At 35.4% G+C, this 27,947-nt stretch overlaps 2 protein-coding genes across 2 annotated transcripts; both read right to left on the bottom strand.

The window, feature by feature from the left end:
• LOC141689475 (NAD-dependent malic enzyme, mitochondrial) lies at nucleotides 1–27,529 on the bottom strand. Its single transcript, XM_074493774.1, has 19 exons — nucleotides 27,234–27,529; nucleotides 24,037–24,133; nucleotides 23,254–23,372; nucleotides 21,927–22,094; nucleotides 21,109–21,237; nucleotides 12,393–12,453; nucleotides 11,201–11,304; nucleotides 10,689–10,772; nucleotides 10,100–10,206; nucleotides 9,219–9,330; nucleotides 6,223–6,336; nucleotides 5,257–5,322; nucleotides 4,388–4,460; nucleotides 4,211–4,297; nucleotides 1,849–1,903; nucleotides 1,679–1,750; nucleotides 974–1,036; nucleotides 785–899; nucleotides 1–446 (listed from the first exon to the last, which is right to left on the bottom strand). Exons 1-19 carry the CDS (start codon nucleotides 27,408–27,410, stop codon nucleotides 372–374), a joined length of 1,878 nt encoding a protein of 625 aa, XP_074349875.1. The 5' UTR covers nucleotides 27,411–27,529; the 3' UTR covers nucleotides 1–371.
• LOC141689476 (uncharacterized) lies at nucleotides 13,050–19,257 on the bottom strand. Its single transcript, XM_074493775.1, has 2 exons — nucleotides 14,108–19,257; nucleotides 13,050–13,194 (listed from the first exon to the last, which is right to left on the bottom strand). The coding sequence occupies exon 1, from the start codon at nucleotides 18,947–18,949 to the stop codon at nucleotides 18,107–18,109; it is 843 nt and encodes a 280-aa protein (XP_074349876.1). The 5' UTR covers nucleotides 18,950–19,257; the 3' UTR covers nucleotides 13,050–13,194; nucleotides 14,108–18,106.
• Nucleotides 27,530–27,947: the final 418 nt, after the last annotated feature.

Genomic DNA, 27,947 nt, shown 5'->3' with positions numbered 1-27,947 from the left:
TTACGACCTTATAAAAATGTTACATTATTATTACTAAAATTCTACATGACCAAAACCACAAAAATAATACAAGCTACACCTATGACCTTTACACCATTCTCGTAAATATATTTTGTGTGCATTGTACATATATCACACAAAATTGTAGTTTAATTATTACAAAAATGGAACTGAAACTGAGCTGCAAGACTTACAACTGCATAATGAATATAGTGTGGTAACTGAGATCACGTACTACACTTATGATCGCAAACATCAAACATGTAGAGTCACCTTCCCATCATTCAGCTATTACCTTTGCACGAGTCTTCGCTAATTGAGTCTTCAGGTTCCATTTTTCAGGCTTACATGTGTTAGTTGATGATTATGACTCATTCCTGCCTATAAACTAATGTTGGATAATCCGGGTTCCACATGTTATTTTTCACATAAGCAGCAAGTTCCTCCTGCAAACAAGTATATATCAGTGTAAAATAAATTTTAATGGAAATGGACAGCTTATTTAAGGTGCCAAGCAATCGTCTTCAATATTTGCGTTTTGGCCTTTTACCTACAAGAATAGAGTTGGTCATCTAATGGAAGTCTGTAAAGAGATTCACAAAAGTTTGCAGGAAATATTAATAGACAACAATGACGATAACTGCCTAATCAGAAAGAATTCTTGAACAGAAGTCATTCCACTTCATTCACTCTCGTAGTCGGGCCAACTATTTGTCATCTACTTAATCCCAAGAGTATTTACACAGGCATTTCTTGAAATGTAAAAAGGGTCAAGCACACGTACCTTGTTCAGTTTACCAAGCTCTCGAGCGTCCATATCACGATATCCTTCTGCTAGATCTTCTTCAACAGCTTCCTTAATCACAGCAGCAGCTACCTTTTTTGTTATGTCACGTATGCTGCACAAATGAAGTATGAACATGATCAAGAAGCACTTTACAAGCCTTTGAACAGCCAAGAAAACAATATTTACCTAGATATTGAAGGGAATATAATCCCTTTGAGCACCTCTTCTTCCGTCATATATGCAGCTAGGCTGTAATTTTGAAAGAACGTCAGCAAGAAACATTTATAGCAATGGCGTAGGAGACCTACCGCCCTGTTTCATTATTGCAGAATTTCTACACAAGCTGTAAGTAGTACTATGGACCTAAAAAATATAGGTATAGCCTAACCATTATACAAGGTGTTTTGAATTTTGTCATTAATCCAACGTAACAAATTAATGTGTAATGTCTTGGTATGACCTATGTGCCCACTTTGTTGGCATACAAGATTTATATATAATAACTCTTGGGAAAATGTTGACTTCACCAATTCTTATCTGTTGAATCCAAATGTTACGCCTGTACCAGATGCAAACTTATAACTACCATTCAAGGACCAGAAATTTATATGGAGGACTTGCAGCCTACTTTGAAGTTTACAAACACCCATTTAAAGGGACAATATGATCGCACATTTTCAATTATATCGAAGGTCATGCTTGTTTAGTTAAACAATCCAACCAATCATGCACCCAAGGATGCACACTTGCTTAACTAAATCACGGGTTGTAATCATTTTATCTGTGTGAACCGCCAGGCGCTTATTACTCTCTTGGTTAAAAAGTCACAAATAGTATAATCACAAACACTGCTCGTTCTCGTTCAGGTGTGGACAGAGAGAAGAGCATTACCACTCAGCTGCAGCCTGTAACATGCCATCTGAAACAACCCTAGCTCCAGATAGAAGAGTACCAAGTCCAATCCTGCAGAGTCAGACGTGTAAAATATTACAGTAAAGGAAATCATACGCTTACATTGGTTCTTTTTTGTTCTTTTTTGTAAGCGAAGGATTTTAACTAACCCAGGAAAGAGGTACATGTTATTTCCCTGATTGCAGTAGCCTATGTGACCATTTCCTGTGCAAGTAGAAGTGAGAGTTAGAATAGGTATAACCATAAAATTGAATACAGGACTTGAACACCTCACATTTTTCTCAATACTGCATAAAAATGAAGTTCTAGCTAGCACTTTAAAGTAAAGTAGTAGATGTGTGTTGCACAAAAAATTTAACCAGGTCATTTGAATATAAATGTCCATTCAGCCCAGTTGATGGGCCAAGAGAAAAGGAAATATAAACCCAGCATGCCCATCTAATTGTATCTACATATCGATACAATGTACCATGCAGGGGTAACAACTTTTTCTAGTCAGTCTTTTAATTATATTCGAACAATGTTCTTGTGTGATCGTTCCAACTCATAGGAGCTGTGTTTCTGACCAGTGTTGTGGTGCTGCGCTACGTGACTAGCATGAAACACGAGATGAAAAGTAGTGACATTTTGTGAGCTTTGAGATGTGGATTCCGAACCATAAAATTCACTAGTCTACCTTATACCAAAATAAAAGACAGCTGATATCATCTATGCGTATGTGTCATTTGTCATGGTTGTAAAAATCAAGAACCAGAACTAATCGGTCCGATTAATCTGAAAAAAATTCAAATTTAATTTAATTTTCTAAAATATATTAACATTCTTTATAATAAAACGTACCATTCAAAAATAATTCATAGAGATTAATCGAATTTTAAAGACCGAATTGGTCAAATTAGTTTAAGTATTAATCTAATTAATCAGGGGCCTTACCAACACTGGTCATACTATTATATATTTGATGACAACATGAAGCTTATATGTCATTTTGTCATTTAATCTCATATTTAAATATTTATTTCTATACTATTTCCCTCCTCACTCCACTATCTCTCCTCATTTTTCATCACTTCACTAATTCTCTTTCCTCCTCATTTTTCATCCCTCCACTAATCTTCTCTAATCTCCATTTTTAATTCTTTTATCACTCTTCAATTTTTGTTAACAGAGATACATTTTAATTTATTTCATATTTTTGTAGTTAATAGTAATGGCTATAATCTAAGTTGCTCGTACTCGGGTACAGAGTGTCGGACACGACACATATCCGAGTGACAAACTCGGCATCTCCGAAAATATAGGACACCGGGACACCGGGACACCGTCCGAATTTTAGACACTGGTACGGGGACACGGCATAATTTAAATTATATTTATCATTTTTATATTATAGAAATAAATCATATTTAATTAATTTATATTATTTTTAATATTATTACTCTTTGGTAAAATTCATACTAATAATTTTAAAAGTAAGCGGTGGGACAGAACTTAATTCTTTAGTACTGTAAGTCAACATTTAAAGAATGAACATTAGTAGTAATATAAAATGTAACATAATTGCTGTGAAAGACACCTTTCTCATCTAACAAATGAATCTAGACGTACAACTGTCTACATCCAACCATCCATCAATTACTATTCACTTAATATATACAGATGCAATATACATACACACTCATTGCTTTTCTTCATTTTCTTTTCATCTCTTCTTCAATTCTTCATCCTCTTTAGAGCCTTCTTTCTCTACCATAATCTTCCTCACTCTTTTTATGTGATATCATTAGAGGTAAAGATCCAAAATATCACGTGTAATTTTTGCAACGACAGGACGACGGGTCGGATTTTTGAATGGCGGATCGGGTACGTATTCCAGGTCGACACGGGTACACCGGCCGAAAGTGACGAATTGGAGTAATTATGGCTATAATTTAAAATATTTATGTAATATAATTTTTTTAAAAATATTATGATTATGATTATATATTGGATAAACATCAAATTGAACCCATTTAAATAAAAATTTGCTTGTATTTATAAATATTAAAATGCTTATGTCGATTAAAATTTTACTTGATATTATGAACATTTATAACGAAAATTTTGATAAGTGATATATACAATAAATTTTTATATTAATATTTTTGAATAAAGGTTATATCCATTGCAATAATTCTTATGCTCAGCGAGAATAAAACCCACAAGGATTACGAAATATTGCATCACGCTCATTTAATTTAACTTTTATAGTATATGAAATGCATTGCTAATATATAATAAATTATTTTATTAATTTCAAATTAAATTATGCTTCAAAATACGTGCACGAAATTTGACAAAAACATATTTTGTAATTATAAAAACACCATTCATGTATTCATATCCAATCTATCACATCTAAATTAGGTAAGTACGTACTTAAAACTCTATATGAATTTAATATAACACTATACTAGTAATCTACCACGGGAAATGTATAATATGCATGTAGACTAGAGTAAGAAAACATACCAAGATCCACATTTGCAAATGGGCTTCCACTTGCAAATAGAATGTTGTCACCTACAATATTGAATGCATCCTCCGGAGTGCACTCAGCTGCACAAATGTTTACATGAAAAAAGAATTAAATAAACACTCTTAGCTGATCTCTTAATTACTTCTTTGATTCATTGAACTTCAAGTTACCATTTTTTGTAGGGTTTGACATCGCAAAGATTGCAGGTCTTGTCGAAGTTGAATTTTTAAGGGCCTCCAAAACCTATATTTGGAGACATGAGTTTAGTAGAGGGCTAGTGGGAAGTGGAATAAGTAAGCATACAGAACAACCTTATGAAAAGAAATGCAAACATATCGAAGCAAGATGGTGCTTGTATAGCTAAATAAGAAGTGTATCACAATTTCTTTTCTTCGCCAAGTCAGTTAGCTGCTTTCCTTACCTCGGGTATTATAAGACTCTATTTGTTACGTACTTCTTTTTGGTAATTCACTGGAAAGACCAAACTGTTTGAAAAGAAATAATGGATTATGTTGGGCTGTATACGACAAGGATGTTTACTCACTGCTTTCATCATGAAAGTCCTAGCATACAAGGTTTCTATGCAGGCTACTGTTTTTTACGATGGGGCCTTAGAAAAAGTAAGGAACCAGATGAATTGACAAGAAGAGGTACCTTCAGGGTTCTCTTTTTGGGAGTCAAAAACCTGTTCCCATCTTATCGGTCAGATCTGTTTGTTACTTTACAGCAGTTCATTTCCCAAATAAGTTCAGAGCTACTGACAGCGCGTGTATTCAACTAATCCTAAACTCCTTTCTACTATTGTTGTATTCGCGCTTCTTGAAAATCAAAAGAGGATTTCCTGATTGCAATTGAGCAAGGTAGGTTGTTGTAAAATGTAGAGGATTGCTGAGCTTATGTTAGCACATATTACTAATATAAACGGGGGTTTCTCTTACTTGGACTCCATGCTTGGCCATTATACGAGCGAACATTTATACGCATTGGTGACCTATTCAAATAAAGGTAAAAAATTGAAAATTAATAAGCAGCATTATACCTCTTTAGAAAATAATCCACCCACTGCAGACAACCCAAGAAGTACATCAGGCTTTACTTCACGCACCTATTACATAAAGAATTTAATTAAGCTTTGTTAGTACAAATATCTGAAATTTCAACCAACAAGTAATTACAGAATATACACATGTATTCTAAGATTTGTAAATAAAGTATAAAAGTAATACACGATTAGAGAATATATAACACAGAGCTATGAATACATACAAGTAAAAGAGTTATGTAGGTAATGAGGTGTCAATAAAGAAAGCAGAAATTCCTGATTTTAATCTTATTCAAACAAGAATCTGTCAAATATTCGAACGTAACATATCGAAAGAATACCGCAGTATACCACATATAGGTCAAGGCGCTTGTCAGTGAAAAACTTTTCTCCAACCTCTATTCGCTAAAACTCAATCTGACTTCCATAGTGGTAATACATTGCAGTTATGTTGATCAAGTTTAACAAACTTACGCAAAGACATCAAAAACAATAATCATGATACTTCTACTTCACGAGCCTTCGCTGTCCACTTTTATACAGAAAACCCAACATAGAAATGCACAAAATAAATAAACAATTAGAGCTCAAAAGTAAGTTTCCTCCAGGACAGTCTTTTTCATGGGGAGTTGTGGTACCGTAACTGCTTCTAGAGGTTCAATTATACTCGCTATATCAGCCTGGTTGAACCAAGGTTCCACTAGCCACACAGTGACACTGACGCCAATGTTGACAGTAGATTTCCTTACCAAAGCCATAGCTAGTTATCTGGGCACATGATTTGTTTACTAATGAAGAACCGAGTATATAATTAAATAACAACCAGTTACAAAGAGCATGTCAGCTCAACTAAGCATACTCTACATCAACTGCAGAAATATAACAACTTAAACAAGTGGCTGTTAATACAGGATGATATAACAGAATAAGTTGCAACCAAATTCTTAAAGATTCTATACCCACCACTTCTGCAAGACTTGCTCCTTCCCTCAATCCCTGGCGACCAATTTCTTTCGTCTTCCTGGCAAACGGTTGCGCATCAGGGTCAATATCTTCTCGCTCCTCTGTGATTAAACCCTAAAGTCATAAATCATAGTTTAGCTTGGACTGTATATGTCCATGATAAATACAAATCTTGGTTCAAGAAACCCATCCAAATTTCAATTCCCTCAAGAAGAACATCTAAGTACCCTCCAGCTGAAAAGGTATAAAAAATTTCAATAAAGAGGGACAAAAAAAGTTTCCGCAAATCATTAAAAATTATTCAAAATCCAAATACCAAAATTGTAAAGATAGATGTTTCAAGACCTATGGATTTCTGCAAACTTGCTAGTTCCATTCTCCAGAGTAGTTACATACCCAATCAAGTTTTAGCAACACGAATCTCTCACTCAGTTTCCTTTATCCGCAGATTTTCATTTTCCTAAGACCTACTACAGGATAATGGTGATATTTAAATGCATATAAGTTGGATTTAATTAGAAAGATTAGGGATCTAAGCACTTTGGTTTGTAATGAGACCAATGAGACACGTTAACCTTCCAACCCATTTTAATTTAGAGGCAAAAAATATTATCTGATTATGGGAAAAGGAATTTAATTTCACTATTCAAAAAGAACTCAAATATGAACTCCACTGATCATTAGGGGCCCAGTATTATCTCAGGTACTATTTAAAAAAAAATTAAAAACTGTTCCAATGATTTTTAGAACATGATCATTTTAATTAGGCTATACAGTAGAACCTCGATAAATGAATACCTTTGGGACCAAAAAAAAATATTCATTTGGCGAGATTATTTATTTATCGATTAATGAATATAATATTTATTTATCGATAAATGAATAATAATTCATTTAGATGATATTTTTAGACTTTTTTTTGTAATTATATCATTTTGTATATATCCAAGATTTAACTAAACTCCTTTCTAAATTGAACTATAGAAATGTGATGAATGTTGAACATCTTCTGAACTATCCTGAAGAGAATAATGCGGTTATGGATTCTCCTACGGACGAAGAAATCATTGAAACTGTACTAAATGATGAGGCAAATGATCCCGAACCCGATGATAGCATCACTATACCACAAGTATCCTCAAGAGAAGTTTTTCAAGCTATTGTCACTATAAAAAACTACATGCTGCAACATGATCAAAATATTCCAGAAGTGGTGCATGCTTTACACAAAATCAAGGATCAGATGCATTTTGGGGGAGGAAAGAAACAATCAACTTTGGAGGCATTTTTCGAAAAAATATGACTTATTAATGTGTTTGAAAATTAGTCATTGAATGAAATGTATTCATGATATATTATATAAATAAAAATATATTATTTGAAATATAATGATTATTCATTTATATTTACATAGGGCCTATAAAGACTTCATTTGTATTTATTCGTTAATGCATTAAGCGAAATTATTCGTTAAGCCCATTGGACCAAGTTGGGACCGAAGAAATTTATTCATTAGACTAGTTTATTCATTTATCGAACATTCATTTATCGAGGTTCTACCGTAGTTTTAACCTTATTAAGGTTTAGGAGATGTTCACAACAGGGTTTATTGATTGGAAATCCTAAATTTTTGTTTTAAATTGTGTCTCAGTTAGCAATACACTAATATCAATAATAAATATGTGTCAGAGGAATACTATGAAAATAGATTTCCTGCTCATGACTTTTGCAATAAAAGGTGTTGTGATAATGGATATAATGAGACTTCTCATGAGAGTAGATTGCTCAACATGCAAACACGGACAAAATGATAGGGTATAGTGCATGTAACCTTCTATGCAATGAATTCTTGAACTGAGAAAAAGAAAGCATGAAACAGTATAGAAAATAGAGGAGTAGACTTGAAATATTAAATACATATAGCTAATTTGATCGCATAAGAATTTAACCCTTAACGACAATAATATTAACAGGACACATGAAGTGATAATTCAGTTAACTTTTCACCCAACACACATAAAACTATAGTTTTAGAAGTGTGACAAGTCAAGGTCGTTCCGTAAAAACCCCTAAACTAATAAGGACGTCCACCAACTTTCTAAAAAGATATAAAACCAATAAAATCTAAAATTATTGTTCCTAGCCATGCTTAATATATTCAAAAATAAAAATAAAAATCAGAGCTATATTTAATAGATAGGGATTGTTAGTCTAAATACATCAACATTTGCTGCTTGCCTAATTGACACAAAATAGTGTTCAAGCATCTAAACATAAATGCATTTACTGATAGTTTCAAAATTAAAGTTAAACTATAGCACTTTTATGCAGTAATTAGAATTTTAAATGATATAACACATGATAGGGAACATGGTAACAAACATCCATAAGGTCAGCAAAAGTACTCTATAATGTAATCCGTATGACTAACGCATTTATAAGGTGAAAAAATGTAGAGCTTAAAAAAATTCAGCAGCACACTATCATGGACTCGCCTATATTACGATCAAGGTATATTAATAAACCAAAACATCTGGGAAACAAAAGCATGAAACCACTGCAGACAAAAAAAGGTAGTCATGTAGCCTACCATGCTTTAACTTTTTGATTGCTAACACAATGAAGTGCAAGTGGGTCTTCCCTTCGTCCTTCATAAATCTAGTCTACGAAATAGTTCAACAGGAAAATCCAACTACCGACATAACTATGTTGATAAAAGGCATTACGAACTTCTACACATTCTAAGTCAATATATACAAGTTTTTCTTAAGCAACACTTGCTTTAACGTTAAGACATTTTCGAGTCGTAACTCCTTAAGCATGCAATGCAATTATTATCTTAATTTTGCTGAAAAACTTTATTCATGCTACTAAAATTTTTTAAATCAAAAAGATAAATGGATCTTTCTTATAAAATTAATGATCTTAGTCAGTCGAAAAAACATGAGGTGTTAAAAAAAAGTCAAAAAGGTTTGGAGCATAATGACATCACTCACCTTGGCATCAACTACCCAAAATTGGCTGCGGGCACCCTCGAAAGCAAGCTCATTATTCCCTAACATCCTTGCCATTGTCTTCCTAGCAGCATTAAGAACACCAATTCCTGCACTGTAGGCAGCCAAAATTAAACATGGTAAGCATACTAGATAGTGCAATAAGTTGTCATGGAAACTGGACTCATTCTAATACACTAAAGATGCACATTAACTTCTAGCATTAATAACGAGAGTCTCAAATCAGTACTCAGTAAAGTAAAATGATTCTGAGATGCACAATATTCACAGAAAAAATCTATTACCTGAAGGCTGAAGGTGACCTCAGGAACATAACTGAGGTTATATTGATATACAATACAAATATGCAGGGGCTTCTTTGTAAATTAAAAATACAGAAAAATGTTTGACTTTACAAATATATTCCTGCATATTTGACTTCAAAATTTCCTAACCTCGTGTATCTTTCCTAAGGTCAACCCGAGGAGCATATTTGACTTCAAAATTTCCTAACCTCGTGTATCTTTCCTAAGGTCAACCCGAGGAGCATATTTGACTTCAAAATTTCCTAACCTCGTGTATCTTTCCTAAGGTCAACCCGAGGAGCATGATTCATGATTCCTAGTTTTCTACAGAGTCCCAAGATTTTTCATAACAGCGATCCTAATAATACATTTATATGTGTTCATTTTAGCAAGCAGGTTTTTTTTTATATCAAGTCATACTGCCTAAAACCAATTACAAGTTAAATGTAATCCTAGTATCAAATGTAACAAACACCAGTGCAGCAAATGTAACAAACACCAGTGCAGCAAAACCACATCTTTCTCTATGTAAAATAGCAATTACAAAGAAAGTAGACTTAAACAAAGACAAGGGTCAACCTTCCAGCACCAGCAACAACAATTTTTTGCTTAGGGAAGTCGATCATTGCCTTCCCTTGTGCTCTTACAGCTCCTAATAGACCAGCAATGGCAACTCCGGCTGTTCCCTATATTGCAAGCTAATATTAGGTTCGCTAAGATCACAAAAGAGAACTAATTGACAACAATAAATTGATATCATAAAGGAAACACAAAATATTTCTTAAGAATGCAAGGTCAATCCATTAACATCCATGCTGGGATATGTTACAGCCGTCACTAGAATAAGTATAGAAGTACATCTATACACTTCAAAGCAAATCAAGAAACCACGGAACAAAAAGCACAGGGTGAGCTTTTCTTCCATTGCCATACTTAGTCCAACAGGAGAGCAAGAGCACCCCAAAATGTCAGACCAATTCTAAACACAAAATAATTTTTTCATTACATCAGAATTCAATTGTTAAGGGCATGGTGATACCTATCTTCTGAGTCACCCATTCAAGTGGCATCGCAGAATCAGATAACTAGAATAAATTAATCACCCTTAAGCTACAGAACATACGTAAAGGTCGGAAGTCAGAACATACTAGAACAGATAATGATTTACCTGGACATCATCATTAAACATTCTGTAGGTGTCTCTGTAACGCTGCAATAGTTTGAAGGCCCACTTGCTCTGAAAATCTTCGAACTGCATAAAATCAAGTCATTATGGTATTTACAAAATAAAGAAAGGGTAAATTTTTTGTACAGAGATAGATTATATTGATTACTTGCACTTCACAAAAGTTTAGATGAACATACCTTCCAGTTCACTCTTTTCTTGCCCTATTCTTTTTCTTAAAAAAATCAGATTTACAGAGTAACAGCCATGTTTGGGGAACAATATTTGGGTGAGAATTTACTTGTGTTACAGGACATTTTAATTTAACCCTTCTGACTAATCACAGTCATGACTAACACCTACTAATTAATTAATTAGTGAAAAATGTGCCATGATATAAACCCACAAATTTTACATGGATTAAAGAATATAAGGGAATATACACATTTTTCACGATTCATAATATGACACCATCTAATGATGCAAGACAGTAAGTCTGAACATCAAATATCAACCTGCACAATTACGTGAGGCCAGCGAGTGAATACAGCCTCCATGAATTCATCGATAACTTCAATATACTCTTTCCCCTCAAGACGGTGTTCTTGCAGTCCCAGATCTAGACAGAAAAACGATTACCAGGCAATTAGCTTTGATACAGGCACAGATTCATTGCAAAGGTCAACAACATCTGAACTACCAAGAGTAGTAGAGTGTTGTAATATGAGAGGAGCGATGACATGTATAGGAAGACCACAATGTAAGTTCTTCTGTCTATGAGCATAAAATGAAAGATTGCAAAAAGAAAATACAAGCAGGTTCTTGGACCTAGAATTGTAGGTTTAATAAAAAAATTCTGGACTTTAAGATATTAATTAATACTGAAAAAATCCAGTTTTTCTGTTACTTTGATCAGAATTCCAATAGTTTTATTACCGACTTTAAGATATTAATTAATACTGAAAAAATCCAGTTTTTCTGTTACTTTGATCAGAATTCCAATAGTTTTATTACCTCATTAATTGGCATCAATATTCTAAAAGTATTGCACCTCAGATTTAGCAGCCCCAGAACCAAATTTAGATATAGTCTGATTCAGCTTCGCTAATAATATTAATTAAGCACCATTAATCTCCAATTAACTTCCACAAAAACAAGTATAAAAGCAAGGATTATGAAACTGGAAGAATCTTCTACCCCCTGACAAGATATATGGTACAAGACTTTCTTTCATATCAAAATGTTGTACTGGTAACAAGACTAACCAAGTGATAGTTTTTATCTAGAAGATAATTATTCCATGACAAACAAATTATTAATGTCAAATAACTACAAGGTACATATTGCCTAAATTCATATCCCAATTGGTCACCACTCACCACAACAGTTGCACTAATTAATAAGGGGTCCTAGCAAAAGCCTGGAGGCTTTTTCTCTGAAGTTAATTAGCACCAAGAGGTCACACAAACTATTTCTACAGTTACGAGTTCACACCTTTAAACAACAGAAGCTATTTTTAACAACAAATATTTCTCCGTTCTCAAATTTAACTCCATAACCTTCAGACTTTTAATTTTTTTCAAATTCGTCACTTTCATGCACGTCAGTCAACTTATCTGTATATGTAACTGTGATAAAGGAGAAAAAGAAGAAGCAAAATCATGATTTTACGGAAATTATACATTGTAAGCAAACACCAATCCTTACATAAAGGATCTTTAAGAAGCTTCTCATTGTTAGTACCCACGTCAATCATTACAGGAAGTACCTGCCATTAAAATATTGACCAAAAGATATCTATAAGAATAACTTAATTACAAGGGTAAAAGGGATAAAGGCTAAAGAATCAAATATTCCATGCAGGTAAAAGGGTAAAAGGGTTAAGCTTCCCTGCAATATATTTTGTAGTATGTGATGATTATTTATTAAGATAGTACATTGAGAATTCTATGACAAGTTTCTTTTATTTACAAAATTTAAAAATCTTATGAGTATTACGAGGCCTTTTGGTTTATGGTATTTCATTGTGGTTAATAGGAACCAGAATGCTATTGCCATTTACTATGAGTTGGTGTCCAGTACTTGGGATATACAGTTCAATGGATTGATATGGAATATTATTTGCGGGTAACTCATTTGTGACACACCCAATAGGAGTCCAAATCATTATAATTTCCTCAAATACTATTCCCTCTGTTCTCATTCCCCCATTCACATTCCCATTAACAATCAAAATGTCCTGTAGATATCGAGAATGAGCCGACCTTGTTTAACAACATGCTTCCTACAAAGCTTTTATCTGAGTAGTCACTACGCCCTACCTTATCGCTAAAAATAGTTCCTAAAAGCAAATGAGCATACATGTTGAAAAATGGGCAATGTGTTACACAATCCATGTGGGAGAGGATGGGAGCAAGAAGATCCTCGTGTGTATGCAGAGCGGGGCCGGGGGCAATAATCATATATGCAAGGCAGGTTCGGGAAATGAGTTTTCGCCCAATTAGGATACCTAAAGATATTTGCAAATACAAATGACCAAAATTAACAGAGACTATAACGGACAAAACTCACCAAATACCATGGCTAATTATTTACACGTAAAAGAGGGTTCAAAGTGAAAGAATAGTGGAATTACGCCAACGGACAACTATTTGCAGAAATATTGTATACACACATTAGCCTAAATACTTTAATGCTATGCAAGAAGATGCTATTGCATTAATGTTTTACAATTCAAAGTTGAACAATCAGACTAGAGAGCTAGAAGAAGCTCAACAACTATTATTACTATAAATTTTCGAGGATATAGACAAAGAAGACACAATGAATACACACACATATATATATACTAACTTATAACCCGTGCGATGCACTGAAGACGTTAAACATGAATGACTTTTAATATGTATTTTTTCAATATTTAGGAAATATATTATTGAAGATAATAAGTTATAATTATATATACGTTTTATGCATTTCCAGTCATGATACTAGTATGTTGTTGTAGGTTGAAAATAGATAATATAAATTCTACATATAATATGTTGTTGATGGGATTCAAACCTTGAACCTCTAGAAATAGTTCAAAAATAAAGAATATAATGTTTAACTATATCTAGAAATAGTTTAGAAAATAAAGAATATAAATGCTTGACTATGCTAGAGACTCACAAATTTGTTTATATTTGACTGAATAAAGAGCACTCAATTAATTTAACATAAATAGAGCAAGTCTGGAACTCCGATTAGCTTACGAATACACAGATGAACAGCTATTCGAGAAGCTATTCGAGAAGCTGCCTCTCTCCACCCGGCTAAACCCAAAATAATATAAAAAAAGCATACCAAACTCACGTTTCTCCTCACTTAAATACCCCCTCCCCTTACAATGACTCTTTTACCCTCCTTTTATTCTTCACTACCTTTTTTGCCCTTGAACCTCTTTTGAGTATAAGTCAACAGTCCTGCAGTCTTTCTTTGTGCAGTCGTAGCATTACCCCTGGCCCAAAGAGCCACCTTGTCCTCAAGGTGAAATTGAGGAAATCGACCATTAAAAGCATCAAACTCCTCCCAGGTTGCTTCCCATATAGGTAGGTCCTGCCACTTGATGAGTACTTCCATGACAGAATCGGCACCCTGCTTCTGTGTCCTTAGCTCCAAAAGTGACTCTCGTATAGCTCTTGGGAGATTTGTGGTGGGATGTGAGCTACCCCTGAGGCTGGACCTACGGCTTTTTTTAATTGTGAAACATGAAACACGTCATGAATCTTAGAGGTAGAAGGCAGCTTCGGTTTGTACGCCACTTGCCCTATTTTCTGGGTGACCGGAAAAGGTCCATAGAAACGAAACGAGGAGCCAGTTTATCATTAGGTCTGTAAGCTAAAGAATGTTGCCCGTAGGGCTGCAACTTCAAGTACACAAGGTCACCCTCCTGAAATTCCACCTCTCTCCTGTGTGCAGCTTCATAATACCTCATTCGTTGCTGGGCCTTCATTAAATTGGCTTTTAATTCATCGAGTATAGCATCCCGTTCTAATAGTTGTTCTTCTAGCGAGGCCATTGCTGTAGCGTCATCTGAGAACCGGACCACAGAGGGGGGAGGTCTCCCATACACGACTTCAAAAGGAGAGTTTCGTGGCGGCATGAGTTGACGTGTTATACCAGAATTCTGCCCATGGTAACCATGAGGCCCAACTCTTGGGTTTGCCTTGAATAAAACAACGCAGATAGCTCTCTAGAGTCTTGTTGACAACCTCGGTTTGGCCATCCGATTGAGAGTGGTAGGTTGTGCTGCGGTGAAGTGTTGTTCCTTGGAGACGAAATAATTCCTTCCAAAATAAGCTCATAAACACCTTGTCCCTGTCCGACACTATAGTGAAGGGAAAACCATGAAGCCTCACAATTTCTTGAATGAACAATTTGGCTATTGATGGTGCTGTAAACGGATGAGCAAGGGCTAAGAAATGTGCGTATTTAGAAAGCCGATCGACAACCACCAATATAGTGTCAAGTCCCTGGGATTTGGGTAGACCCTCCACAAAGTCTAGCGATTTGTCCTCCCAAATCTTATTAGGAATGGGCAGTGGCTGTATAAGCCCAGCTGGGGTCAGTGAAGAGGTCTTCTGTTGCTGGCAAGTGGAGCACTCACGTATAAATGTCGCAATAGCCTTTCTCATCCCTGGCCAAACCATTCCCCGGCAATTCTCTGGTATGTTTTGAACTCACCAGAGTGTCCCCCAAGTGGAGATGAGTGATACTCGATCAACAATTTACTGACCAGTTCGAAATTTGGGGAAAACACAGTCCGTCCTTTATACTTGACCACACCTTGTTCCAAAGTGTATCCTTTCACTTGTACGCGTTCCATCAACAAATCAGCCTTGTGTTTTTTTAAATGATCATCACCTTCTAAGGCGGTCAGAATTTGCTGCCAGTTTACACCAACTGAATTTCCTCGCCAAAAACTCGAGATAGAGCATCCGCTGCCTTGTTTGTAATGCCGGGTTTATATAGGATTTTGAAATGGTAGCCCATTAGTTTACTAAACCAACGTTGGTACTCCATTCCAACCTCCCTTTGCTCAAGCAGATATTTAAGGCTTTGCTGATCCGTTTTGATGATAAACGGATTCCCAACTAAGTAATGCCGCCATTTCTGAACCGAGAACACAATCGCCATCAACTCCTTTTCATAAATAGACTTCATTCTAGCTCGTTATCCCAGTATCTTACTATAGAAGGCTATTAGGTGCTCTTCCTGAAGAAGAACAACCCCCAACCCGTAACCGGAGGCATCTGTTTCAATCGTAAATGGAAGAGAGAAATTAGGCATTTTTAAGACTGGGGCAGATCAGGGCTTCCTTCAGGGTGGTGAAAGACTGAGTGGCTTCATGTGACCAGCGAAAGCTGTCCTTTTTCAGTTGTTCCGTAAAAGGGGCGGCAATGTGTGCATAGTCCTGAATGAACTTGCGATAATACCCCGAGAGGCCGAGAAACCCACGTAAAGCCTTTAGGGATGTAAGCGTAGGCCACTCAATTATAGACTGAATCTTCATTGGATCCACTTCTACTCCTTGGGCGGAGATCAGATGGCCCAAATAAGCAACTTGAGCCTGACCGAATGCACACTTGCCCTTGTTCGCAAATAATTTGTGTTCCTTGAGGGTGCTCAAAACAGTATTGACTTGTTGAATGTGTTGATCCACATTTGAGCTATAGACAAGAATGTCGTCGAAAAATACGAGGACAAACTTACGCAAGGTCGAAACACTTCGTTCATAATGGCTTGAAATGTTGTCGGGGCATTAGATAGCCCAAACGGCATGACGAGAAACTCATAATGGCCTTCGTGAGTACGAAAGGCAATTTTCGGAATATCCTCCTTTCGCACTCGAATTTGGTGGTAACCCGACTTGAGGTCTAACTTGGTGAAAATCTTTGCACCATGCAACTCGTCAAGTAACTCATCAATCACGGGAATCGGAAATTTATTTGGAATTGTCGCTTTGTTGAGGGCCCGGTAGTCGATGCAAAATCTCTAAGAACCGTCTTTTTTCTTGACTAATAGGACGGGACTTGAATAAGGGTTGTGTGATAGTTGGATGATTCCCGCCTTTAGTAAGTCATGAATGAGCTGCTCAATCTCGTTTTTCTGCACATGTGAATACCGATAGGGCCGTACATTAATGGGATCAGTACCCTCGTGTAACACGATTCCTTGATCTTGAATGCGTTTAGGAGGTAGGCCATGTGGCATTTTAAATACATCTTGATATTCTTCGATGTGAGACGATAAGAAAGACGGGGCTTGCCCCTCAAGGTGTTGCTGACTTGCACCCATCGTGGCCCCCAAATGATTAAACTCCAAATATCCAACCCTCTCTTTTCTTAAAGTTTTTAGCATTGCTTTGAGAGAAATTCCTGTTCTGCCCAGGGATGGGTCTCCCGTTAGAGTCACAATCTCCTCTCCCACTTGAATCTGATTTTCTGTGCTTTCCAGTTTGCGGACATGGTGCCCCGCTTTTCTAACCACTATAAACCCAATATTATATCTGAATTACCCAGCTCAATAGGGAGATAATCTTCAATGATGGTGAGTCCCTGTAGCTATAGTACGACGGATTTACACTCCCCTTGCCCTTCCACTGTTTCACCCGTGCAAAGAGAGACCCCAAATTGTTTAGCTGGACTGAAATTTACACCCAAGTCGTGTATCACCCGTGTTGATATAAAATTATGGGTGGCCCCAGGGTCCACCATAACCACCACAGATTTCCCATTGATTTCACCACGTAATTTGAAAGTTTTCGGACTCGTGATGCCTACTACAAAATTTAATGAAATCTCCGGATGAATTTCTTCCTCATGTTCCCCTTCTCCCTCAACAGTGTTGTCATCTTCCTCCGAACTCTCTTCGTGAGTGAGAAGGACACTCAACTCTTTTCTCTGACACTTGTGGCCAATGCTCCATTTGCCATCACATTTGAAGCACAGCCCTTTTAACCTCTTTTCCTGAAGTTCTCGTTCACTCAAACGACGCACATCTCCCACTGGTCTGGTGCTATGAACCGAACTACTACCAGTAGACACGGCAGACCCCGAATATCCTGTATACGACTTAGGGGATGGTACAGAATAACCAAAATTCGAACGAGGAGACATGGGAGATTGACTTACGGAATAGTTTGATTTGTTGGCTGTAGTAGAATATCCCTTGCCATCTCCCTTCAGCTTTCCCAGTCTGTGATTGTCCTCAACCATATATGTCAAGTTCCATGGCGTGATCAACGGTCAGCGGCCCTAACATTCTGACTTCCGATCTTATATCCTCCCTTAACCCATTCAGGAATTGGCCCAATGACAACTCCTCAGAAATATTATCCAACGGTGCGAGCAACTCAATAAATTTCAACTTGTAATCTGTCACATTGCCACTTTGACGATGGGCCAGCCATTGCTCATGTAATGTACTAGCAGACTGAGCTCGAAATTGCCGTCGCAGCAGTTTTTGAGCTGTTCCCAGCGGTCAATAGGTTGACGACGATGCTCCCATTGGAACCAGAGCAATGCCTGTCCTTCAAGGGCCACTACCGTGTCTTCAACCTTTTCCTCCGATAGACCATAGAAATTGAAAAAACGCTCGGCTCGTAAGTTCCACCCGTCCGGGTTATTACCATCAAATAAGGGAAGGTCAAGCTTCTTATGACGCCAAAAGTTTCGGTTTTGACCCGCGAATCCTGGTCCATTTCCATCACCCGGCCCGAATCCACCCATGGGTCCGTCTCCCCACCCGGGTCCGCCACCCGACCCGAATCCATACCCGGGTCCTCCACCCGACCCGACTCCATATCCAGGACCTCCACCCGACCCGGCAGCACCCGACCCGACAGCAGCATAGCCTCCAACGCCCAAATTAGGGTTTCCCCCCATTTTCCCGCCACTCGAGCTTCCTTCGGCAATTCCCAAATCCACCAATGACTGTTGGAGAGTAGTGTCTGACTGCTTTGATTTCAATATTTTGGGGCCGTTGAGAGTAGATCGAATATCCGATTGAAACCTCAACCGGTCATCCCTCATGGTTGAAATTAGGGTTTCGTTTGCCTCACGCGATCTGTTAATCCGCCCTTCTAATCGAGAAATTGCGGTTGCCAATTTATCCTCCTGCTGCTTTGAGATCTCCTCCACACTTGCGGCCAACCGATTGATGAGGCTTTGTTGCATCGCGGCTACAGCCACCTTAACCGCCGTCGTCACTTCTTCTGCCATTGTTTCTCTTATAGACTTCTGTGTGAGTTCTAGCTATTCCGTTAACTTGTCCAACCGTTCTGTGTGAGATGGCGGCCCCATGATCGGAGAAAAGGCTCTGATACCACTTTGCTAGAGACTCACAAATTTGTTTATATTTGACTGAATAAAGAGCACTCAATTAATTTAACATAAATAGAGCAAGTCTGGAACTTCGATTAGCTTATGAATACATAGATGAACAGCTATTCGAGAGGCTGCCTCTCTCCACCCGGCTAAACCCAAAATATCATTAAAAAAAAGCTTACCTAACTCACGTTTCTCCTCACTTAAATACCCCCTCCCCTTACAATGACTCTTTTACCCTCCTTTTATTCTTCACTACCTTTTTTCCCCTTGAACCTCTTTCGAGTACAAGTCAACAGTCCTGCAGTCTTTCTTTGTGCACTCGTAGCAGACTATAATATGTTGTTAGCAAGATTCGACCCTGAATCTAACAAAGGTATATTAAATATTAATATAAAATATTAGTTATTAATACATCCAACGGTTCTCATCTATCCGAGCTAAGATTTGACAATTGTTTTTTATTGTACCGTACCAACCAACCAACTACCAGATAGAGGGTGTTTTGCTTATAATAGTATAGTATAGTATAAATTCTAAATATGATAGGTTGTTTACGGGACTCAAACCTTGAACCTCTACAAATAGTTTGAAAAATAAAGAATATAAATGTTTACTATATCTAGAAATGGTTTAGAAAATAAAGAATTTAAATTTCTGACTATAATATGTTGTTGGCGAGATTCGAACCCTAAATCTACGAGAGTAGATTAAATATTAATATAAATTATTATTTACTCTTACATCCAACGGTTCACATCGATCTGAGCTAAGATCCAATGGATGTTATTTACTTACCATAACAAACAACCAACCAACAACTATCAAATATAGGGTGTTCTACTTATAATAGTAAGTATAGTGTATATATATATATTTATATTTGAGTGTGTGTGTACTTGGATTAGTTTCTAGTTTTTATTTTAAGGGTTATTTATATGGATGATGGCCCTAATTGTCATTTTAGAGTAAAAAATAATTATGTCCCAAAATGTCACTCTAAGACGTTACATCGTGCAGCGTTTGGAAAACAACTCAAAACGCTACACGATATAGCGTTTTGTATTCTTTTTTTTTAAGATTTCAAGGCCACAAGCTGGATTGCGTTAGTGTGGTCTCAACTTTTTTTTTAATATTTAGTAGCCAAAACGCTACATGATGTAGTGTTTTGGCACATGTAGTGTTTTGGCCCCAAAACACTACTTCATCCAGCATTTTACACAAATTATTTTTTTTAAAATAAAATTTTTTAAATCCAAATAAAAAATTGTTTAATCCTAAATTAATAAAAAAATATTTAAATTATTTCTAAAACCCAAAAGGGGATTGGAAAACTAAAATGTTATAATTATTAAATTAAATTATACCCTTAAATTTTAAAATTAGTTAATTTAAAGTTTACGTTTTTGGTTTCTTAGGCCCTAAACCCTAGATTAAATTAGGGTTTAGGCTCAAACTCTAAACTCTAAATCCTAAACCCTAAATCGGTGTACGTTTTATTAATTTTTTTAATACTTCTAAAACCCAAGAGGGGATTGGTGAACCCTAAAATATTAAAAAATTGTTAAAATATGGTACATCATTAAATTTAAAAATATTAATTAAAAATGATTGTTGAAAACGTAACATTAAGTAGTGTTTTCGACCCCAAAACAACACACAAATAAAGCTTAAAAGATAAAAAAAACAAGACAAGAACGCTACTTGAAGTAGCGTGGGCTGTACATCTTAAAAAAATACAAAGGGTCTTAACGCTACTTCGTGTAGCGTTTTGTCCTATTTCCAAAACGCTACACGATACCCCGTCTTAAAGTGACATTTTGGGCCATAATTCTCAAAAGTGACATTTTGGGCATTTTTAACTGAAATAGTGACAGTTAGGTCCATTTCTCTGTTTAAATTTGATAATCTAGATAGAAAGATAGATAGATAGATATTTTTCTATAACATTATAAGTAATATACCTTAATACAAAGATTAACGTATGAAGATCACAATCACGCATGTTATCTACTTCAGAGAATGAAGTACTCAAGCATTAAACAAGAACATACTCTTTGAGGATTTATCCCAGCAGCTGCAACATACAAATCTAGCTTGCCTACTGAAATACCAATTCCCTGAACTCCAAGATCACCAAGACCCAATATTCTGCTTCCATCAGTTACCACGATCATATCAACCTATATTAACATAATTTTAAAAAAGACTTAGTTAAATTGACAAATGAGTAATGTCAAGATGAAACAATTAGAAAACTCAAAACTTAGACATCACATGTATTACATAGAAAGAGGCACATGTATATTGGTTAAATTTTTTAAAGTAAAAGAAAACCGGAAATAGAGAAAAATTTAAAATATAATCATGGTTGTCATGTCGGTCGAGTAGTCGTGACTAAACGGTGATAGGATGTCGACTCAACATGTCGACTAGCTGAATGTCTGCATAAATTTTGTTGCATGCTACACTACCACATCACATCACAGTTGTATCACACAATTGTTATTGATCAATTGTTACATATTTCACATGATTGCAAGTACTTTCCTTTGTTGTTATTTGTCAACTCTTCTAGCATTTTCATCATTCTCTCCGAGTGTCGGATTCTTAATTCCTTAGAATGTCAAATAAAACATTGTGAAAGGAGTTGGAACTTAGAACTTAAAAATCTAAAATACACAATATATATATACATATTGTTGTGTGTGTATATTGTATTTTTAATTTTTAATTACATATTATTTTTTTGTCGACTATTCGACTAGCGGGATGTCCGTCAACTCGCCTCGACTCATCGACGTGGCAACCATGAATATAATACAAGTTACTACAGACATACAGATATGGAGAAAAAATTGCAAGAAATAACCTGATCAGCAGGCCAATTGTAAACCATTGACATCATTTCTCCACGATCCGCAGCGCTAAAGTACATCCCCCTGGGCCTTCTAAACAAACCACTATAGTTCTGGCAAACAAGGCCAACTGTTGGAGTGTAAACTATAGGTGCATATTCTTCAATATTGGCAATCAGCACCTGCCAAAATAATGGGACATCAGCACGGTTCAATAGAACATAAAAATGGCTGAACTACTTCTGATAATGAAGTTCTTTCTTAAAATGAAGCCAGGTGTGATTCAATAAAATTACTACATTGATATAAGCAATAAATACACAAACAGAACCTGTACTCATGAGTAATGTAACATGCCTCGAAAGCAATACTTGATTCAAGTAATAATGAAAGATAATATGAGGTAAAAAGCAACTAAAACACCTATTCTTTCCCAAAATTCCACCTTTCCACTTAGACATGCTAAAAGTTGCAGACATGCGTATGTGGGTCTGCGCTCAAAGCTACTGCTACAAATTACTAATTAACTGCAGCTTATAATAACACTGATGATGATTACAAAAACAACTGCACGCACTTTCTCCATATCATTCAATAGCTTTGTGCCCAAAGGTCAGAGAAGAAGTGGAGGCACTAATTCACATATCAAACGTCTTAAGTACAGTAATAGACTAATAGTGAATAGGCAGTGGTGATTTGTTTCCTTTTGGAGAAGTGCCTCTGTAGCTGAACAGCCAACTAGCCAAGTGTTGTAACCATCCAAATTCGAGCTGTGATACTGTGTCAATATGGAGCCTAACATTTCATAGCGGTTAAGAAAGGTTAATAACGTTCTGCAGTTAGATTCAAAAATGGTCTGGAATACAGTGTGTTAGAATAACCCGGGTCACTTTGAAAGACACCAGAGAATAGGAGATGCTGCTAGAAAATGATGGAACATGGTGCAGTAGTTTGAAGTCTTCTGGAACTCAGATGACAAGAGAGTCTCTAGGAAGCTCTGGCATCTTTACTTGGGACATGGCTAGACAAGTTGGTTCTCGACAAACATTGTATATCCATGTGTGAACGCACTAGAAATCTCCACAAGTGGAGATGGAATAGGATCTAGAAATCTCCCATGAAGGAAGACATATAATGACTGTCTTTCTAAATATAGCTGCTGAATTAATTGCAAAAATCAGCTAAAAATAATGACATAAAAGGTTTAGTATATAAGCATGGTTTAAGAAATTGATGATGCTAATGTAATTTACTTTATCAGGGAAGTTGTTATTTAATTAAGACAGGAATCCTTTAACAAGGAAGTAGACAAACATAACAAAATTAAATATACCTACTCACCTTGTAGTACATCGTCTCATTTCTGTCATGCAGGCGGTTAAGTATCCGCCACTTGGCCAAAGCATATGGATCTGATGGTCCATCCCTCGCATTCACCTCGAGCCTCTTAAGATCCGCCACTGTTTTTCAAGAGAAAGGTTAATATGCGTTTTCCGTAACCATTAGGTACTATATAATTGTGTTCATTTTATTTGTTGGCATTTCTTCATGATTGTTAGAGCCTATGTGTATTGCACTATTTGTGGTATATCCTATAGCATATGCATTTCCTTAGTGATGCACATATACGCACTCTAGTAATGAATTTTTTTTATAACCAGAGGTAACAGAAGGTCACTGTTGGATTATGGGGAGGTGTATGTATCATATCATGCACACAGACCTTCAAAGAAATTTTAAATATTTGTACCCCTATAAGAGCTTCTTGTATTCCTCAATCTGAATATTTTCTTTATATTCCTCTTCTTTTGAGGTGGTTTTCTATCAAAACATCTAAATATCCCTGTAATTCTCTGTATGTCTGCATAAATATACTTGTTGAAGTTTTTAATATTAATATATAGGGTTATATTAAGTTGTTACTACACTACGAAGTAGTTACTTTAGGGCATCCTTCCAATAACAAGGAACAATGGAGAGACTCATCCACCATATATTAAAAAATATCCAAAAATCGAGTTTCAATCATTTAGGGCATAATCAAATTTGACGCATCAAAAGTTATTCATAACATTGTTCTGAAAAAAATATACATTTAAAAATTAAGGGAGTTCAGATATTTACTGAAACGTTCAATTTGCTGTTCATTTGACATAACATTTGGAGGCAGGAGCCCACGAAGATCAAGTCGGTCTCGCTCAGTCATGGAGAATGCTGTTCCCTATTATAAAAGATTGCTAAAAAGTCAACTTCAGAACTTCAATAGGCGAGCAATCAAGACAATCGAATATTAAATTATTATTCTCAGCAACACAAGCAACAGTTAAACTTGAAATTATAAAGTAGAGATAGCTTTACTCAACCATGACAGACTGTTGCTATATAGCACATTATAAGCAAAGGAAATCTCACGTTATTATCACCTTCTACAACCTAAAAATGAAATAAGTTTTAGATCCTCCCTATCCCTTCTCCACCACCAATCATCCCTTGCCCTTAAAAATATTTGCAAAAAAACGAGTGCAAATTTCATCAGTCCTTAATAATATCACTAAGGATAGTAGGGTACTATGATTTAAAGGTAATAAGAATCAGAATAAAAATATAGATTATAGTAGCAACAATAATTACTATAATTTGTGTCCTAATTATTAAATGAACAATACCAACTTTTCAATTAAAGCATTATTTAAATTATATTTGAAACAAAATTCCTAGAAACATTTAAACTTCTAAAGAAGACATATACTCCTTCCATTCCATATTAGATGACCTAGTTTCCTTATTAGAGTGTCCCTTAAAACATGCCCCATATTTATAATTGTAGCCCTCTTTGCCAAAATTTCCCGACATTGCCCTCAAAGTAATAGAAACTAAGTTATTAACTTGTAATAACTCAGTCATTACCTTTTATAGAAATTGTAAGCATACATGCGGGTAACATTAATAGGTTCACAGTCATTGTAAAAGCAAAAAACATCAAGGGAAGGCTATCTTAGCTCTATGGTTTAAACCCTTCAGTTACAAGGACAAATTGGTTTGAACCTGGTTTGTAGATTGTAGTCTAAAATGGTTCGTATTTAAACATGATCCTGTACATACATAATTATTAACAGCTATGTGAACCAAATGCCAGTGTGTGGTTTAGTAGACTTATTCTTATCAAATTAATTTTCGATTTGAGCATCAATCATGTTTGTCACGTCGATAATTCGAGTCGAGTCGAGTCGATGGAGGTCAAACTTGTCGACCAGTCGCTGACTATTCGACAAATTAATAATGATTAATAAACAAAATAGATATCTTATATACGTGGTTTCCCACAACAAAAGTCCAACATCCCATACTCTAATGTACATCAATCACAAAACAGATATGGTAATTAGTAATTACACACCTATCTTTTTTCTCCTTCCATTTACACACAAATATGCGCTAACTATACCCATTTATAAACAGATTATACTAGATGTATATTCAGTTTTAATCAATTTATACATACATAAACACACACAAAGAAAGATATGTAAACTGAGATTTGCATGTTAATCATTGCTGATGTTGAGTAGGTTTTTAGAATTCGTTTTATTTTTATTCATCTCAAATTTTGATTGGATTTTGCACTAGTCTACCAACTAGTCTACCAACTAGTCGATCTCTCTGGTCGATTTTCTCAAACTGAATAGTCGAGCTCCATGACAACAACACTGGTATCAATCTAATCAAAGCATGAATCGATCGCAGGTTTAAATTAGGGTCCAAGTTAAATACGAACAGCTCTTCAACTTCATCTATCTAATATGAATGGTTTTGATCGGTCCAAGACAAGTCAAATTCAATTCACTTGTCATTTATAAATTACACAAGAATTAACAAAATAACAATCAAAAACATGACATACATCTCTTCTGAGATTAACCATTTTTAGAACAATACGATTTTTGATGTCAATCTTCATAATAATACAAAAGGGAATAAACCTAGTACTACTATCAAAATTGTAGGAGTTCATGTATATGAAATTAAACTAGTCTGCTAAGTGCTGATCCATTACTGAAATTCATGTAGCAGATAGATTAACAAACTCCACTTCTTACTATTTAAACTTTAATGTACAACATATGTGCTGCATCATTTCGAGTTTGAAAAGTAAAATTTAGAGCCTATTTATCATTTATCTTTACATTAGAAGCAACTTATACTCCGATTACCCCATGGTTGTCACGTCGATTAGTCAAGTCGAGTCGATGGAGGTCCAACTTGTCGACTAGTCGAATAGTCGTACTAGTCGCTGAATAGTAGACAAATTAATAATAATTAAATAAATAATATATAATAATATATATAACTATACGTGGTTTCCCACAACAATAGTCGAACATTCTAATACTCATATGTATATAAATCACAAAATATATATGTTAAACACAAACATATCTTTTGTCCCTTATATACTCACTTCAATAAGTTGGCTATACAAATATATAAACAGCTTATACTACATATATATTCAGTATTAATCAATTTATACATACCTAAACACACCCACATCAATAGAATATTAGCCTTAGAACTAAAGTACTTGATAACTTATTCAAATCATTAATTAACCAAAGTTTTTTTTTGCTAAATATCAACCAAAGCTAAAAGCAACTTATACTCCAATTACTATAAAATCACATTTACATTAAAGAGAAAAATGGGTCTGAGGTTGACCTCAGGTATCTTACCTAAGGTTATAACAATTTTCCATACAAATGTTGGATGTCATTTTTGTAATAATTGAATCTCCCCCATGTATTTACAAAAATAACCCCCACTTGTATTGTATTTGTTTTAACCTCAGGGTTGTTACCTCAGGGCCAGCAATCTCTACATTAAAACCTCTATAAAAAATAATATATCCATCATTTCCTAACCGCGAAAAGTATTAATTTATCGGATATTACACTACACATACATACTACAACCATATACACACAACAATAACATAAAATCAATCAAAATTAAGGATCGAAAACAACTACACTATATCTGTCTTCATAACCGCGAAATATAAATTTGTCGAGATAACACTACAACTACATACTACAACCACCACACACAAACATATACACAACAATAACATAAAATTAAGCTAAATCAAGTATTAAAAACAACTACTCTGTATCTGCCATTTCCTAACCGCCAAAATTAATTGAGATTACACTACAACTACATACTATAACCACAACAACATACACAACAATAACTTAAAATCAATCGAAATTAAGTATCGAAAACAACACGAAACCAGAAAGCACAAATCAAAGCACTAGTACCTTATTAAACCAAGGATCATGAAGAATATCAATACTACGCTTATGCACAATCGTAGGCCTGTGACACTCGCTCGTCGTAAAAGATCTGGCCGCGATTTCATTAGCAGTGATCGTGTTGTGCTGTAAACGCTTGATTAGATACGAAGATAATCGCAATTGTCGATTCAAAATTGACATTGCTACTGCTTTTACAGAATAATTATAGGTATAAGTAGTTTGTGTGTATAGGTAGGTGAGTATAAAGATAGGTGTGATTTATGCTGGTGAGTGAGAAAGTGAAGTGGAGTTATAAAAGAAGGGGATCGAAGATGCTGTAATTGTATTATTGTATTATTACTAGCTTTACAACTGCGTCTTCATTATATTTTTTTAATATTTAAATTTAAAATAAATTTTTTTTTGAATCGTTACGTTATTAGTATATTTATAAATAATAATATAAATATTTGTTATTTATAAGATTCGAACCTGAATCTTCGATAATGTATAAATAATAATATAAATATTTGTTATTGGCAGGGTTCGAACCTGAGATCTTAAGTAGTGTATACTCTTTTAGTATTTGAATTTAACGGATGACTTAATTTAAAAGATCTGACGGTCATAAATGAGGATAACCAAACCAACCAAAAAAAGATATACCAACCAAAAAAAGTTATACCAAATTATATCACATTCCGGTTATTATAATATAGTATAGATTATATACTATAC

Source organism: Apium graveolens, chromosome 10 (assembly GCF_009905375.1).
Source record: "Apium graveolens cultivar Ventura chromosome 10, ASM990537v1, whole genome shotgun sequence".
In the NCBI taxonomy this organism is placed as follows: Eukaryota; Viridiplantae; Streptophyta; class Magnoliopsida; order Apiales; family Apiaceae; genus Apium; species Apium graveolens.
Note: the sequence above shows the minus strand (reverse complement) of the source record. Positions and strands in the feature narration are given on the sequence as shown.